Source organism: Drosophila virilis, chromosome 2 (assembly GCF_030788295.1).
Source record: "Drosophila virilis strain 15010-1051.87 chromosome 2, Dvir_AGI_RSII-ME, whole genome shotgun sequence".
Taxonomy (NCBI): domain Eukaryota; kingdom Metazoa; phylum Arthropoda; class Insecta; order Diptera; family Drosophilidae; genus Drosophila; species Drosophila virilis.
The window spans coordinates 16,183,233-16,201,491 of record NC_091544.1 but is presented as its reverse complement, the minus strand read 5'-3'; the positions used below and the strand labels follow the sequence as shown (position 1 = coordinate 16,201,491).

General features: G+C 36.8%; 1 protein-coding gene across 1 annotated transcript; it reads left to right on the top strand.

The window, feature by feature from the left end:
- The first annotated feature begins 12,445 nt into the window (after nt 1–12,445).
- Nucleotides 12,446–15,991, top strand: cry (circadian regulator cryptochrome). Its single transcript, XM_002053591.4, has 4 exons — nt 12,446–12,735; nt 14,134–14,477; nt 14,545–15,464; nt 15,669–15,991. The coding sequence occupies exons 1-4, from the start codon at nt 12,594–12,596 to the stop codon at nt 15,880–15,882; spliced, it is 1,620 nt and encodes a 539-aa protein (XP_002053627.1). The 5' UTR covers nt 12,446–12,593; the 3' UTR covers nt 15,883–15,991.
- The last annotated feature ends 2,268 nt before the right edge of the window (nt 15,992–18,259 follow it).

Below are 18,259 nucleotides of genomic sequence, written 5' to 3'. Positions count from 1 at the left end.
TTCATCTTCCGCTCATGCATATTCAAATCTCAGAAAACAAACTTCAACAGTTCACAAAAAAGCAACAGACAACAACGCAACAACAACGCAAAATCCAAATATAAATGTACTAACTCAAACACAAATACCCCGTCCGGCCAGAAGGTGGGATGGATACCAAGGGTGGCCTCATGCATTTTAAAATCCAACCATTAGAGGCACTGTGTTTTATTTGGTATGTAGAATATTATTTGAGCACGTTTTTGGCGCTTGACATTGCATTTAGCATTTTGCATGCATAACTGAAATGCCAGCCAGAACACAGACCGAAAGCCAGAAAACACTCAGAAATAAACCGCCAGCAGTTGGCTTAACTCTGTAGCCTCCGACCAGAGCTCTGCTTTGAGTGTAATTAAATGTTTTAAAGTTGTAATAAAATAAATCATTTGCAATTCGCTTTGTTACACAAACCTAACAAAAAGGAGGTTTTCCTTAAATTGGCTAACAACACATCATTTAACAGGCTGCCAGAAGTTCAGGCAGCAGGCAAATGGTAATTCAAGGTAAGATAAGGCACAATGGCTGAAAGTGAAATGTTTGTGGCTAGCACTGATTGCCATGGCCACAATCGCCATGTCCTATTTATTATATTTCAATTTAGGTTTATTTAATATCAATTTACGTAGACTGAGGAATTCAAGCCACTTTAAGTTCTGGTAAAAATTAAAGTGTTTAATGTTAAATCAGAATTAAATATCTGTCCGTCGTCTGTCAGTCGTAGGAAAAGTCGAAATTAAATTGTGTTTTGGTACAAAATGCGAAATAATATATTCAAGTAAAGCTTAAAATAAATAATAATATTTGATTCTTATAATTATATTTTAGGTTTTAGATAAAGAGGTTAAATTATTATCATATTTTTGGAATCATCAAGCTATCGTGGAAAACCTTTATACACTCAAAGTATATTTACAATCCTCTCCATTTTTCTTTTATATTACACCTTTTTTATTTGAGAAATAAATAATAATAATAAATTACACACAAGGAAGATAATACTTGAAACACATTAAATATAAATTTGAAACTCAATTAATACAATCTCCGGTCTTAAAAAAAAAAAAAACAAGCCAATATATAACAAAAATAAAAAATAATAATAATAACAATCCGAAATGCAGAAGCTCTTAATTTGTATGTTTAATAAATTTCTGAAATTCAGATATACTTGCCTAATTGAATTTGCATTGATTGCTGAATATATCTCGCATATTTAGTTAAATTTCAACAATTTTTTGCAATTCATTGGATTAATAACAAATCCCAATTGAAAATTCGTGCGCAAAAAAAGAAGTTGTAATCGACAAATGGCAATGAATAATTTTGCACATATCGGTGTTGATTTTTGGCAGAAATCCCAAAGCTTAATACTTTTTGTCTTTTTGTCTGGTGGGTAGCCATTGTACGGGGACCTGGAGCAAAAATGACAATAAAAGGTAATTTGGTAGTAACAACTTGGAGGCAAACACTTAACTAACTTTGTGAGTGTCTGCGTGCGTGTCCGTCCAGGTCCTTGTCCTCGATTTGAGCTACAGGGGGCAGTCCTCGAACTTTGCGCATAATCATATATGTGTGTATACTCATTCACATATATGAAAAGTAAAAAGCAATTTTCGTAACATTTGCATGCCTTCCACTAACACACATACACGCACAGACACAGACACACACAGGAAGCATCCAGAGAAAAGCAGGCAAGGACATGCGGCCTACCTTAGCACGGAGAGGCAAAAACTACGATAATGTGTGTGGGTGTAGGCGAGTGTTAGTGTGTGTGTATGTGTATGTGTGTGCTTGGGTAAGTTGAATGGAGTACGTGTTGTGCTGAAAATGCAATTTGCCTTCTGTGCGAAAAGTACGTAAAATTTATGCAAATTTTCCCTTACTGCCCCTGGCCCAAGAGTGTTGGTGATGGCGAGTCTGCAACAAGCGGAAACAGGAAATGCGCCATTGTGTGCGTACTTTCGCATGCATGCATGTGTGTGTGTGTAAGTGTAAGTGTATATGTATTTAGTGCGCGCTAAAATGAAAATGTAGTGAAATATGTGATAGAACGGCCAACGAAAAAATATGTAAGCACAAATATACTACATATACTCGACCTCAAATTTACCCTTCATCAATTCGGGCATGGCAAATATCTAGAAAGCATGACACGTAAGAAATTAAACTATTTCTTGAAATAGATGATCTTCAAATAACACATCAGCATTAGTTAGGACCTTCAGCTCTGTTCCCTGCTCTTCGATTTATCTAATTATCTTGGCTAGCTTAGCCAAGTCATCTACAGAGGACTGCTTTCAACAGATTAAACATGAATTCCCATATTATTGACAAATCAAAATATTTTGTTACTCTTAATGAACTATCAAATGTATACGCTTCTGTCCCAAGGCTGTCTTAAATAGACTCGGAATACTTTTATTTCTGTCAAACGTTGCACCAGCCGAAAGTCCCAGCTTTAGTTCGAGCAATGGTACTCATAAACTCGTACTTGTTTATGAAATTAAGTCCCTATACCCCGCCAGTGTATAAAGCAGTCGTGTACACCTTAGATTCATTTGACCGGCATAGGGTATATTAATATCCAATAAGCATGGGTGCGAATGCAAAAACTAACGGGACAACAAACGCAACAACAACGTCAACAACGGTAACAGCAACAGCAACAACAACAATAACAGCTTCAACAGCGATACCAACAACAAGGCGTAAATTCGCCATCGATAGTTTTTGACATTGTGTATACGCCGCGTGCGGCCGTGTGGTGTGCGCGCGTGTGTGTATGTATTAGTAGTGCCCTATGCGACGGCTTTTATAAAGCAACAAAAACGGAAAAATGGAAGAAGAAAAAACAACAAAATATTGTGTACTAGCAGCAGGGACAATGGCCAAAGAAAGGTCTGCGCAAAATTAAACGCCGCCGGTTAGTCCAGCATCAATACATAAAGTAGTGTGTGCGTGTGAGTGTGTATGAGTGTGTGTGTGTGTGTGTGCGTGTGAATGCATGTGATATTGTTTATACTGCACAACACGTGCCTTTGACATGTCCGCCTGGCCTCTATATCGGCATATGTGTTTGTTGTTTTTGTATGGCTGCGTCTGCGTTTTGGCTTATGGGCAAAGAAGTTGAAGCGTATTAAAGCAAACAGCGCCTCTGGCAAAAGCAGCGCCCGCCCTTTGTAGCCGCATGCAACACACGTGTGTGCCCCCACCAGCCAGGGGGGAGTGACAGCGACGACGGTTCAAGTATGTTTGTGTGTTGGCTGCGCACCGTGAGATAAACGACAGCATTTAATGCGTCCAAATCGCTTTAATGCCCCATCAAGCCATTTTTCAATCCAGATCTGAGCATTAAGATTAAGTTGTCTTTAAGTCGCCCGAAGCCGGGATTGCAGATTTTTGACGCCGCGCCACCACCAATTCCCCCAGCACAATAGAGCTGGCAAGGAGCTGTCAAAAAAGTTAAAGCACATGTTTATGCATATTGTATGGCAGAGCATTCACTTGATATTGCCAAGAGAATTTCATAGCGCTGTCTTATAGAAATTTTCATCAACTTGTGAATAATCATGTGTTGTGTTTGTGTTGGTTCCACTCGAAGGAAAAGTTATATAGTAGGCAGAGTCTTCAAGTCAATTAAGCAATGAGACTTCAGTCTTTAATCCGCTGCTAGAGAATGGGTTCTTAGATTGTAATAAATACCTTATATAATATATGCACACTATGCATAATTGATTATATAAATAATGAAAAAGAAACTTGAATAAATATTAATAGGAAGCCAGGTCAAGTAGAGATTTATTTTCACATGTAAAGTAAATTGTTTTGTTACAGTTAAAATTTCTCATTTTTAATATTCATTGTAAGCCTCGAATCGAAAAGTAAAAGTTACATATTTACTTAGATATATTCTCAAAATCCATCCCATTTAATTTAGTTTTTCTTAATTACCCTTAGCATTCTCCAACTATTTCTTCACAGAAAATGCTACCTTTTTTGCCAATTTTAGGGCAGACAATTTTGCCGTCATTTGGACAGGTAAGAAAAGCAGCATAGACTACGAATACAAAGATGTACTGAATTGTATTAAAATGGCAAAAAGCTACATTTCTGCTCGCCAACGAAAATTGGCTCAGATTGTGCGGGTCAAAACAATTACTTTAATTAAAGCCAGGAGCTGATGCACTCGTGGAAAACGAAAATACTGCTCGAATTTGATGGAAATTAGAACACTTTCTTTATTTTCAAGCCTGGCATTAATAGAATTTGCGCTCACATAAATTACTTTTATTATTATACAGGAAAACAACAGATGTCTCTTAGCACAAATTAGAGAAATTTTCGTGTGTTTGTCTGCAGGCATTTTTAATCAGCGAAATACCTGGCCTGTCTGTCAGCGCTCATAGCAAAAAGTTATGTGATAATATTTATGCTTGACATAAAATTCATTAAGAGTGATTAATATTTGTGGCTGCTTGTTGTAGCTCCTGCTGTTTTCTCCTGATATTAAAATGGCCCCCAATGCGCTTGCCTGGCTGACAAATCAGTTTCAGAACTTTTATCTCATTACAGAAAATGATTAATTTTCTTGTTAACTGCTTAAGTTCGGTTGATGTTGCATAAGCTGCTGAAAGTTGACATTTTCAGTTTTCAGCTTTTCAGGTACATGGGTAAAACCACAGCGAGAAATGCCTTTGAAATATGTGGTGGCCATAATAGCTGTGGCTAAGCTTACTTTGTGCCGGCCTAAACAAAAAGCTTGAAAGCTGCCTGAATACAAACATCCAAAATAAGCTGAACACACATCTAATATAAGCCGATCAAATATTAAATGAATGCCAAATGTTTGTCCATAAACCATAAGCGATTGGACAAATAAAGTAATTTCTGGGCATAAAATGTGTCACACAATGCGACAAAAGTCTACCAGAACGTAACTCGGTCTATACAAGCAATAAATACCCTAGCACTGAAAAATAGTTTATAAAAAAGTTGCTACTCTTTTATAGTTTAGCTTAAACTTCTTGAGAGCTAATAATAGAAAAGTTATAGCTACAAAGTTGACCTGCAACTACTTCATAAATCAAAACGGCCAACAGTTTATTATATATATATTATTTTACTTAAGGTCCTTGATTGAATGCTTTACAAAGTTATAATACCCACTCACAGGTAAGATTTTTGAAGAGCCTTTGACATGACAAGCTTTCGCTATTTGAGTCCCTTGTTGTGGAAATAGGTTGTGCATTTTATTAATGTTATACTTACGAGCTTTGCTCTGCTTCTTGGAATTCTCTTGCAATAGAAAACACCAATTATGAGGGCATTAAACATAAATTGAGACTTGTTATCGCAAATTTCTATAAGAGCACAACGCATTGTATATTTCACATAAATTGCTGGCCTGGACTATAATTTCTTCTATTTCATTTTCCTTGAGGCTCTCGTTTCCAATTGAGTTGCTAAATACAAACATATTCGCCCTCGCACATGACATCAAAGCTGCTACCCATATAACAAAAAATAAAGAAAAAAAAAAACAAATTAAATAATGTCAAAACATATTAACTTGGTATAAACCAAGGAAGGAATATTGCATAGGAAACGTACTGGCAAAAAGCTCAGGGCTTCATCACATCGTATACAATTTGCCCCATTTCGTCCTTGTCACATTTCTCCGCAGCTTCCCAAAAAGCAAGGAGTATTATTTTCTGTGACTTTCACTTTTGGTATGAATATCATGGCGTATAATAATTACGATGACGTTGAATTTGAAATAATGCTGACGAATAGCGCGGCATCAGAGTATCTTCCGAAGCATTGTGGAGTGTGACAAGTGAGTGCACTCACTGAGTAGTATTCAAAAATCACTCATTTCAGATCTTGTAGCTCAAGTAAATATATACACTCTACGAATAGCCCAGACGCGTTGTTTTAACCTTTATTCTTATTTAAGCAATAAGGCGCTCAAAATGTATCGGTAATAGCTCCGCGCGGAAATATGATGTTCCAAAACGACAGAACTCCGCGCGGAGATATGACCTTCCAGATCATCACGTTTTTTTTTTCAAAATCGAGGTCGGGGCGAAAATCGAAACTTTTTCGATGATTTTTCTTAATATCTCGGGTAAATAATGTCTGATTTTAAAATTTAATACCTTTTTGAATGCGTACGGATCCCTACCATCAATTGGCATTCAAACAAATTAAACATCGATAGGTTCAAAAATGTTACAGACAAAAAAACCATTAGTTCGTAAAGACAACCTTTTTGATGATATTTTGGGATGTTTCGGTCAAAAAATGTCCGATTTTGGAATTTTATACAATTTTTGACTCGTAAGGATCAGTTCTATCGATTGGCATCAAATAAAAGGAAATCCAAAATTTTGACCCAAATCGACAAAATCGATAACTTACCCCGTTTCCAAGCAAACGATAAAAATCGATAACGATATCCTGTTTTTGGGCAATTTTGGTAAATAATAAGAGCTAGAGTCACGGAACATGATATGTTGCTTCTCAAATAGAATATATGTATATATGCATTTGATGTTGGAAGAAGAGGGTTCAGAGTATCCCCTAGTTGGGAGCTCCCGACTAGAACCTCTTACTTGTTATATTTACAATTCTATAATAAATTTTATTTACTTCTCTTAAAGTGTTGGTAATACAGGATGTACTTATAATTATTTATGTATTTAAAACCTTAACTCAACTTGTAAACAAGCTTAGGTTTGTCATATACTTTAAATGAAAATAGCTCGGTTAAATAAATTCCGAATTAATAATTATAAAACATATATTGTTGGGCTCATAAGAGTCTTAAGCATTAATGGCAATTAAAACTTTTAGATATCAGATCCAGTCTATTTTTAAATAGATTTTAAATAGTTTTAAATAGATTTTCGACGGCTTGGGTTGTTAGTCAGCAGAAACAGTTATATATATGAGATATATCGATGCATGTGAAATAAATTCTTATCACATTTAATTGCTTTTCGCACAGTCCCCAAGCAATTAGTCGAGTAACACATACTCCAGCAATAACTTCCGGGCTCATTGACTTTCTGCTGGCGCATTCAATCACAGTCCAATTGGCTTTCAGCTGGCACTGCAGCAATTCAATAATATTCCACGTTCGCAGTTGCCATACTGCCCCACGCAACTTTAGCGACCTACTTTCAGACCTTATTGAATTACCTTCGCTTGGCCACCCGTTGCTGCCAGCTCCACGCTGACTCTGAGTCTGAGGATGGGGCTTGGACTATGTCCAGTTCAATGCGAATTTAAAGGACGCGCTGCTGCTTCACATAAATATTTAAGAGAGTTAATTTGTCGTCACACACGCGGGTAAAAATTCAGACCTGAGGGGGGAGGGGCTGTCCGCTGTGATCAATCAGACATGAAAAAATATTTACAATTTGAAAACGAACCACGAATTAACTCAACTGGCTTAATTTGCGGTCGACGCGAGCAGTTTTAACTGTGCCCAGGCTGACGGAGTTGCGAGAAGTTCAATGGACAATGGAGGATAGCAGAGGCATGCTGAGTTTATACGCCGGCAGGAATATTCCTGCGGCGCCTGCTGCTGACAGCCACATGCACACACGCCCAGACACAATGCTCACACTGCTGTCAATTGCGGTAGAATGGGTATACATGGCTGTTTACGAGTCCTGGCACTTGACTTTAAATAAACAATCGTCAGTAGCAAAGAATAACATTGGTTGTAAAATAACAAATGACATCCGGGCAATAGATAAGATGGAACCTAAATACCCTAAAGGATGTGGCATGCAATGATTGCTGCCCCTCAATAAATCTTGAACCCAATTTGTTCAACATCAAAGCCAAATGTAAACTTAAACACAATGATAACAAATATTATTTAATAAATGTTTGCGCAGTTTATATTTAATTCATTCCAATAATCAGCTTGACTTATTGGCAGCCTTTCAATTAAAGCTGAATGTATTCGACTCACTTTTGAATAAATTAACATTATGCACAATATAGTGTGGTTGTTTGAATACTCTATAATCCAATGAGTCTATCAAATAGTAATACAATCGTGGTCGATTAACTTCATAATTTAAAAGAAACATTCACACAAAAATATTTAAACAGTTTTAAGCATGATTTAAGCATGCAGATATGCTAAGAAACATTCTACTATTCTAATTATTACTCATATGTTATTCTAAGCGGTCCGAACTATTCACATTAAGCATTCATATTTCATATTTCCATTTCTTGCAGTCATATGTACTTACACTTATTTGCATTCTACATAATAGAATGGTCGGAAAAGTCTGCTTTAAAGTGTAAAACGAATCGATGGCAAACTTAAATGTGCTCAGACAGCGTATGGAAATTAAAATGTAAATTAAAAATACATAATTAAACGCAGGCGGAGAATGTAAAAAGTGCAATTAAGTGCAGATAATTACGGGCAAACATATATACCTAAATATATATATATCATAAGTATTATTAAGCGAATTGACAGAATTGATGCATTAAAATTATCTTAATAAGTAAGAGTATTAATTTCGTTATGGCCGTTTCAAGACTAAAGGGCCACGTGTACAGCAAATGAGTGTGTGTCGCAAACAAAAGTTTAACTGTGCGTATGATTGATATGTGTGTATACAACATATTTAATTGTTTAGCTTGTATTAGTTGAGTCAACAATGGTCCATAGTGTCGATCACCAAAAGGGGTAACACAAATGCACAGAATAATTAACACAAACAAAACTAAAACAATGTTTGAGTAACAGGAGTTGCGTTTGCAATTAAATATATCGAAATAGCTTTTGAGATAGTTTAGTCAAAGGATTTGTTGTTGTTGCCAACTTTATAATCGTTTTATTTTGCATAGCAGAACAAATACTAAGCACGGATATGAAATATATAACTCACGTCAGACAAGCAAATATTTAATTATTGCGCCACACAAAATATGAAAAAATGAAGCAATTTATGCAATATGCAAACTGCATAGATGGAAATAGAAAATGGATAAAATTTGAAAATTACAAAAAAACATCGCAAATCTATATAATGTAATTCCATAAAACAGAAGTGTCAAATAATGGAGGAGCTTCAAATAACTGACTGTCATTTCTAAGATTAATACAAATTATGTTTATTAATTATGCAATTAAGCCCTAGGCCAAATACTAAGAAATTATTTTCACCTCTGCCATTATAAACTTGTGCCAGTTATTGCAAATTGCTTTTTAAGTTTTCCTCCACCGTGTCCGAGATTTGCCATTACTATCTCTCCAATCTAACTACAAGCATTCTATATATCCTTTTTAATTAATTTACTTTACTTTCATTTTGCCTATTTATTTTAATTTCTTAATTAATATTGTAAATTACGATTATTTTTAAATTTTACTAAAGAACACCAAACAAAATTAGAAAGACATTTTGACGGACATTTTTGAAAATAAAGTAAAATAAAAAGAAAGTAAACATATGTGCAGATTTATTTTAAGCCGCAATCCTTAACTAAGTCATTATTGACGTCAATAGAAAAATGACAGTTACATGTGAAGTATTCTATTTTAAACGGCAACTTTCCTCAGTTGAGAAGTGCATTCTTTTAAGTAGGGACGAGAACACATAATATTTCTTGAATCTCTGTCAAGAACATGTCTTGTAGCTATCGAATTCCTATTCATGCGTAAATGCTTATATCCACTGTGCTGTGGGGAACATTTTTGATTGATTGTCTGCGCATTTTACTATGCATGAGTGAATGAATGTGAATGATTGTCTTAGAACTGCTACTGATTTGAGCCGAAGGCATTCTGATGCTACGTCGTTTAAATTTCATGCATAAAGTTATATAATGGCAGCCGGAACACTCATAACCGGACATTAGTAAGAAACACAACTGTAAATTATATAACATTTATTTAACAATCAGCCCTGCAAGAATCTGCAATTCACCATTCACTAAAATGTCAGGAATGTGAGCTCGCAATGATGTAAAGCAATGAACCATCAATACAAACAGTGGCAACTGCAGGCGGAAGATGACATACAAGCTAACGTTCCATTGTCCCTTGTGTGCTGGCGTGCATGTGTATCTGTGTGTGTGTGTGTGTGTGTGTGTGTGTGCGTGTCCTGATTGCACAAAGAAATAAAGCCCGTCAAGTCCTTGGTGACGTGTTGAGCAAAAGAATGAAACTAGCAACTGGCAGGGCACAAACGACAGCTGAACCAAGGAACCCAAAGGACTCAAAGCGGCGCACCTGGCCAGCCAATGTAACATGCGAACAGTGGGCGGCAACGGGCTATAAAGTGGTCAAAAATGTGCTGGACCTTGTTATAAACTACAAACTACCAAGGTTGTGCAGATTTAGATAAAATATTTACCATTACCATACCACTTCAATTCTGCTTTCAACCGAAATATACATTAGTTTCGTACAAAACAGCCGAGCCATAAGATCGCACCATATTTTATATTTTTTTTCTAGACTTAGTTTAAGATGAAAAACATTTTGAAGAAGCTCAGCCCCAAACTAAAAATAGCCTGCAACACATTTATCTCATGATATTGGGTCGAAAGGCAAAGATTTGCTTCGAACCGTGTGCCAAACCGGCGACAATTATTTGTTTTTTTAAGTTTGAATGCGAGATTTTAAAAAATTGTTCCTTTTTTATAAACAATTTCAAGTTAGAATTTTAAATATTTATCTCATCTATCTATGCTATTTAGATAAAATCAGAGACATTCCCTAAAGCAGACGTCGCACATTTCTGTCATCAACGTCGATTCGTATCTGCAAATTAGCTCTATAAGAGCCAAGTGGTGGTGGGAATTCTAGTCTCAGGTAGTTGACTTTACCATTGTGCGGCATTTCATTTCTTATCAGGTTAGCTGCGGCACGTTCCCCTTCCTTTCACTCTTCGTCTTCATTAATTTGAAATTGCAAGGCTTTGTTTGTGGTTTCTGTTCGAGAAGGTAGAACTCTTGGCTTGGACACGTGGGCCACGTGCGTCGGTGGACTTTGGTCCAATGCACTGGCAATGGCAGCTCGTAGTTACCAATATTGCACTGCGCCCGTCACGAAATACCTCTTTTCTCTGGGCGACATGCAAAGCTACAGTTTTCGATACACACACAAACATTTGGGTGGGGTGGGTCATGGGGTTGGGGCTACAAGGCCGGCTGACAGCTTAGGTTAACAGCTGAGACCCCATTGGATAGTCAATTCCACAAACACAACTGTAAAACATGCAAGAGTGTAAAATCCAAAAGTGATCGATTTGGAGATAACCTACGTTCGACTTGAGCCGCACTTTTTGAATTCCATTCATAGTTTAGGGTATATAAACAATGATATATATAGAGGAGCTCAGAGGGCCTCAGAATTATCAAGTCTGATCAAGATATGCTGAAAAAAAATATTTCATAAAAAATACTCTTACATAATAACACTTACATACGCAAGCCTACCTAATACCCTTTAAGACCATTTCTATGGCAACGGGGTATTCTCTTTTTCGCTCTGTCTCTCTACTCGCTTTTTACCCCCTTTTGCTCTATCTATTGTGCAACGGCGTATAATGTTTCTTTTGTATAAAATTTAGTAATTAATAATAAAAACATTAAAATGCTATTATTTTTTTAAATGTGTTAATGAAAATTTTTCTTAAAAGTATGCTACGTTAAAGTTATTTCCTCAAAAGTTGTGTTTATTTGAACGTTCGTGTCCTCATCTATTTTGTGATATATATTTTTATGTAGCGCATTCTCTCTACTCCCATTTCAATTCTCTAAATAATAATTATAATGCTTACTATACTATAATACTTAGTTTGATGACAGTGCGTATATTATTTTATTTCATATATTATGCATCTGATAATTATTAATTGTAATTGATAAGAATAATAGTGTTTGTATTAATTGTATTATTTTAATTAATTAATTTATTGTATTCATTTTATTTTTAATTTTTCGCCAAATCAAAATTCATGATAAAATGGTCAACGTTTATTCTTAGTGCACCGCGCAAACTTAATAGCATAGTTACAATACCCTCGGTGAGGTGATAAAATGCATGCGACGTAATAAGCAGCAACAGTTGAGCTTTGGGGTTGTCGTCGACTGGCGCTTGTTGTGGCGGGTGCGGGGGCGTCTCTGGTTTAGCTGAGCGTAGTGCTCAAAATGCAACGAGCCATGTGTTAAGTGCTGCCCGCTGCCATTCGCACTCACACGCATTCACACACAGATAAATTCGAGTAAGAGAGAGAAAGAGAGGAAGAGAGAGTGAGAGGGACACGCGCGCGCTCAGCTTGGTATTGACGCACTCGTCGGCGATGAGAACACATCAAAGCCAACGCTCCAAAGCTCCACAGTCGTCCCCCAAGTGAGCTGCAGTCATAGTCGCAGTCCACGTCGTCGCAGTTGCCCCATTCGCAAGTTGAACGTTGGCGCGAGCGCGTCGCGTGCACGGAAAATTGGAAAACTCAAGTTGCAATACTTAAACTTAATTCATAAATTCTGCATAGATTATCAGCATGGCGTTGCGTGGTGCGAATGTGATTTGGTTTCGACACGGCCTGCGTCTGCATGATAATCCCGCCTTATTGGCTGCACTGTCCGACAAAGATCAGGGCATTGCATTGATACCCATCTTCATCTTCGATGGCGAGAGCGCGGGTAAGTGTCCAATCATCCCATTAGGTTTCCTGCAGCCTTTGCGTTCGCGGCGCTTTACCCATATGAGCTAACAGTGCAAGTCAGCGACTTTTTTATTACCAAATATTTTGTGAACGGTATCTTCTTGCACCTCTCTTGCAAGCAAATAAAGCATTTTCCATATCCAGAGGCTCGTGAGGTGCAATCAACTCTGTTTGCTTAGGCAAACAAAAGATGCATTCTGATGTGAACAAAAATGAGAGAGAAACAGAGCAAGAGAGAGATAGAGCGTTCAAGAGAGAGAGATAGAAACGAGAATCAAGCGAATTCAAAGGCAATTAGTTTCTCAGAGAGTCTTCGTCTGATAATAATGGTTATTTGTATACACGATTACTAGCGCATATCTATGCATATATATACAGTACTGTGCTGCTAAATGCATGCCAATTGGATATAGGAAATCCCATATAAATAAATAAAGTCGTGACCCACTCTGATCCACACTGATTAAATAAATGCAAAGTTATAAAAGAATCGTTTATTATATAATTAAATAATATTTTATACGAATCAAACGTTATACATAATAAATAAATAAATAAATAAATAAATAAATAACATTTTTTTTTTTTTTGTTAAAGTGTATATTGTTTAGGAAATTCGAAAAATTATAAAAAATACAAGCATTGTATATTCAATTACATTTTTTTATATTTCATTATATATTTTTATTTATTTAGAGTAATTAAATTAAAATTCAATTCTAATTTGTATATTTGGCTAGGAAATTAATACATATATAAATACATATAGGCCCGGATTACACCTTTTAAATATCTTAAAAATTTTGTCTTTTGTGCTGTGAACTCTTAATTTTAGTGTTATAGGGGAACAAGTTAAATTTAACCTATTTGAATAAATAAAAATGCAACGTTTTCAGTTTAGTTCACTGAAACTACAGTCCTTATTTGAATATTATTTCTAAAATCTTCAATCTTCTAAGCGGATAGATTTTTTTAAATATTTCAAAAGATATAAATTCCCATTTGTGATATAAAAGATTATAATTTTTGAGGCATATTGAAATTTTATAAGAGTCCAATAACCTACCGAAAATAGCGAAGAGCAGTAAGAAACAAGAATTACTTTTGTTGTTTGTGCTGTTTATGTTATCAAAATTTAAACCTGATTTTGTCCTAAACAGATTTCAACCCAATGAACCCAACTAGGCAATTAAATTTAATCAAATATTTTTTAAAATTGAGTCTGAAATCAAAAGGCAAAAGAAAGTTCTTCGCTTGGGCTTGACTGATGCACAATGGCTGACAAATATTATCAATTTCTTAGGTTACATAAGTTTTCGCTGGGCACCAATAATCCAATCCAATGAATTACATTCAATAATTATTCCCCTCCTAGGCACCAAAAGCGTTGGCTACAATCGCATGCGATTCCTGCTTGACTCGCTGCAGGACATCGATATGCAGCTGCAGAAGGCTACCGAGGGACGCGGTGGTCTGCTCATGTGCCAGGGCCAGCCGACCCAGATCTTTCGACGGCTGCACGAGCGGGTGCGTCTGCACAAAATCTGCGTGGAGCAGGACTGCGAGCCCATTTGGAACGAACGCGATGAGGCAACGAAAAGCCTGTGCCGCGAACTGAACATCGAGTATGTGGAGAAGGTGTCACACACGCTGTGGGATCCACGCACGGTCATCGATACAAACGGGGGCATTGCGCCGCTAACCTATCAGATGTTCTTGGTAAGTTGTTGCTGGCATCTAACTGGTTGCCAGTTACTTATCCATGCACATCCTTCATCATCTACAGCATACGGTGCAAATTATTGGCTTGCCGCCAAGACCCATCCCTGATCCGAACTTTGAGGGCGTTAGCATTGCGCAACTGCCACAGGAATTACGCAAGGATATCGGCTGTCTTGAGAAGACACCGACGCCGGAAGACTTTAACATCTACAGCGATAATATGGGCTACCTGGCCAAGATGAACTGGATCGGCGGTGAGACGCAGGCGCTGTCGCTGCTCGGTGAGCGCCTCAAGGTGGAGCAGCACGCTTTCGAGCGGGGCTATTATCTGCCCAATCAGGCCTTGCCCAACATTTTGGAAACGCCCAAGTCGATGAGCGCCCATCTACGTTTCGGCTGCCTCTCCGTGCGCCGATTCTATTGGAGCATGCATGATCTCTTCAAGAATGTGCAGATGCGCGCCTGCGTCCGAGGCGTTCAAATGACGGGCGGTGCTCACATCACCGGACAGCTGATTTGGCGCGAATATTTCTACACGATGTCGGTCAACAATCCGCAGTACGATCGCATGGAGGGCAATGAGATCTGCCTGAGCATACCCTGGTCCAAGCCGGATGCCGATCAACTGCAACGCTGGCGTTTGGGACAGACGGGCTTCCCACTGATCGATAGCGCCATGCGGCAGCTGCTCGCTGAGGGCTGGCTGCATCATACGCTGCGCAACACGGTGGCCACATTCCTGACCCGTGGCGGTCTCTGGCAGAACTGGGAGCTAGGACTGGAGCACTTTCTCAAGTATCTGCTCGATGCGGATTGGTCTGTCTGTGCTGGCAACTGGATGTGGGTATCCAGTTCGGCATTCGAACGACTACTGGACTCCTCGCTGGTCACCTGTCCGGTGGCTCTTGCCAAACGTCTCGATCCTAATGGCGCCTATATCAAGCAGTACGTGCCAGAGCTAAAGAACGTGCCCAAAGAATTCATGTGAGTCCAGTTTGGCATAAGCATATATTAATTGCAAATGTAGCTCTTTGATAGAATACTTAGCAAACTGACAAATACCCTGCACTGTCCACAAGTCCTAAGCTCAATAATATATTTTGAATAAAAATATTCTGCACTGAGATCTTGGGATTACAATGTTCTTAATTATAATAATATACTAACCATTCATTCTCCACCTTTTAGCCACGAGCCATGGCGTATGTCATCCGAGCAGCAGGAGCGCTACGAGTGCCTCCTTGGGTTTCATTATCCGCAGCGCATTATTGATCTCTCGCTGGCCTCCAAGCGAAATACTATGGCCATGAAAGCGCTGCGTAATTCACTGATTGAGCCGCCGCCACATTGCCGACCCTCCAATGAGGAGGAGGTGCGTCAATTCTTTTGGCTAACCAACTGAAGAGAACAGCCAATTATTAATCCATGTGTATCTGTGTTTAAATATCGTATCATTATATATATATCTATATGTCTGTACAATAAAATTGTGGTTAATATGTCATTAATAATGCTTTATTTTGTTTTTAATTTTTTAATGAAAATATTTGCTACAATACAATTTGTATGTTCAATGTTTTTAACAGCTTATAACTTGTTTTAATATTACTCGTACATAATTTAGTTTAACTTAATTTAAAGTGATTTATGTATATATAATTATTATTATCATTCCTATTACATTTTCAAATTATACGCAATTAACATTAATTTTAATAAAAACGAATTTTTTCTTTTTTTGTTTATAAATTGATTTAAGAAAATTTGAACGCGAATTAATTTTAAAAATATTTAAATTTATTTATAAATGTTCTTTGTTATTGGCTTTAACTCGTAGTTATGAAAATGTAATATTCGTTTATTTTTTGTGTTTTTTGTTTTAGTTCTCTAGATTTGTGGTGTATATTTTATTTGAATGCCTAAATTGTATTTCAAATCTAATTTTTGTATTTTTGTTGTAGAATGTGTGCAATAATTTTTGGTTCCCAAGGCCAATAATATGAGATTTGCTTATTGATTTGATAATGGGACCTAAAAGGATTTATTGTTGAAACTTGAGTCCCTCGACAGTTGCTACAAATAAAAAAATAGAGAATAGCTAACTCCGACAATGCCGAAGCCTGACATTCCTCACAAAGTGTCAATCATCAGTGGAATAAAAAACACATGCCTGACATTCATACTTTTAAGAATAAATATCTGTAGACCCGTTGCAAAGAATTGAATACACATACGAATATACAAATGTACTCGTACAGTTTTTTCATTTTCAGATTGAAGTACAAATAAATTCGAATAAACATTTAGAGCGCATTTTGGATAAAGTTATTGCGTATGTATGTATGTATGTCTATACATTAGTAGGTTATCGTAAAATTGCTGTATAAATAAACCAGCCAACGAACCAACGAAATTGAACGGCAACTCACTCGCACAGCAAATAACAATTTTATATTTATACATATTTATTTTTGAATATTTATCTTATAACGCATTTTATGTTAACATATTTTCAAATATATTTTTTTACCACCGTGTGTGTGTGTGTGTGTGTATAATTTACATGCACACATACATATTGACAGCATACACACGTATTTACACAGTGTCAATGCATTGTTTGCATATTTGTATGTGTGTACCGGTGTCTGTGTATGTCTGTGTGTGTGTGTGTGTGTGTGTCAGGGTTCGAACGAAAAACCCGTCTCACATATTGCCTTTGAAAACAAACGCAGTCGCCCCATTAAATATGCAATGGTTGCAGCATAATTTTTATTACTACGCATATTTTTGAACTCCTTGCAATCCACGATTTAAGCTTATGAGGTTCCATTAATTCCACTATAGTTTAAATAAAGTTTTTAGCATGTTTTTAATTACTATATATATTTATACTCTTTTAGAGGGGGGGCTCCTTTGTGTTCATGAAAATAGAGTGTCGCTAATTTGTTTTATATTTTTTAAATACTTAGTTCTTTTAAAAGCCGTTTATTAGGTTTTCCTTAAAATGGACGTTTTATAGATAGATAATGTATATACTTTGAGCAGAGAATAGCGGCAAGTACTTGAAGTATTCGGTGTGCCTAGAGCGGAATTCGGAGTTGTTAAGAGGTGCCCCTAAGTGTGTAGAGTATTCATTGCTTATGTGCTTTAAATCGACCTTTAGCATTACATACAATTCTGGCAGTACATATTATCATATATTGGTTTAACAGAAAACAAATTCGTTGAAATTTCTAAAACTAGTTTTAGTAGTCTGCGTTGCAATTGGTGTTGTGCAGAACTATCAAACGGAAAAGTTGTGACACAAACAAGCCTACTCAAGAGATCAGGGAAATTTCAAGTATTCAACTTGTAATTCGTTTAGTAGTGCAATATTTTGTTTGCATAGAATACCGGAATATAAGTGAAAAACCTCTTCTATGGATTTCTTTGTACAGCTGGATAGTTTTAAATATTTCATGAACTCAAACTTTGAATAACATTTTGCATTTTCCACATCTCCAAATGCAAATCCGCGGCCCAATTTGCATATGATAGTGTAAAGAGTATGAACCAAAGTTGTCCTGTCTTTCATCAGTGTGTGTGTGTGTGTGTGTGTGTGTGTGTGTGTGTGTGTGTGTGTGTGTGTGTGTGATTTTGTGTATATATCTATAACTATTGCAGGCCAACAGTTAAGTTGATTTCGACTTTTGTTTGTTGGTTTTGCTTGGCTTCGATGCACTTTTTATTCATTTCATTCCACTTTATATATATTTATATACTTTTTTAATGGCTCT

Bases quoted from the DNA above. Each gene is read 5' to 3' on its own strand.
- cry (XM_002053591.4), top strand. From the start codon at position 12,594: ATGGCGTTGCGTGGTGCGAATGTGATTTGGTTTCGACACGGCCTGCGT. The intron at 14,478-14,544 runs GTAAGTTGTTGC...CATCATCTACAG, and splicing joins TAACCTATCAGATGTTCTTG to CATACGGTGCAAATTATTGG. The intron at 15,465-15,668 runs GTGAGTCCAGTT...TCCACCTTTTAG, and splicing joins AACGTGCCCAAAGAATTCAT to CCACGAGCCATGGCGTATGT.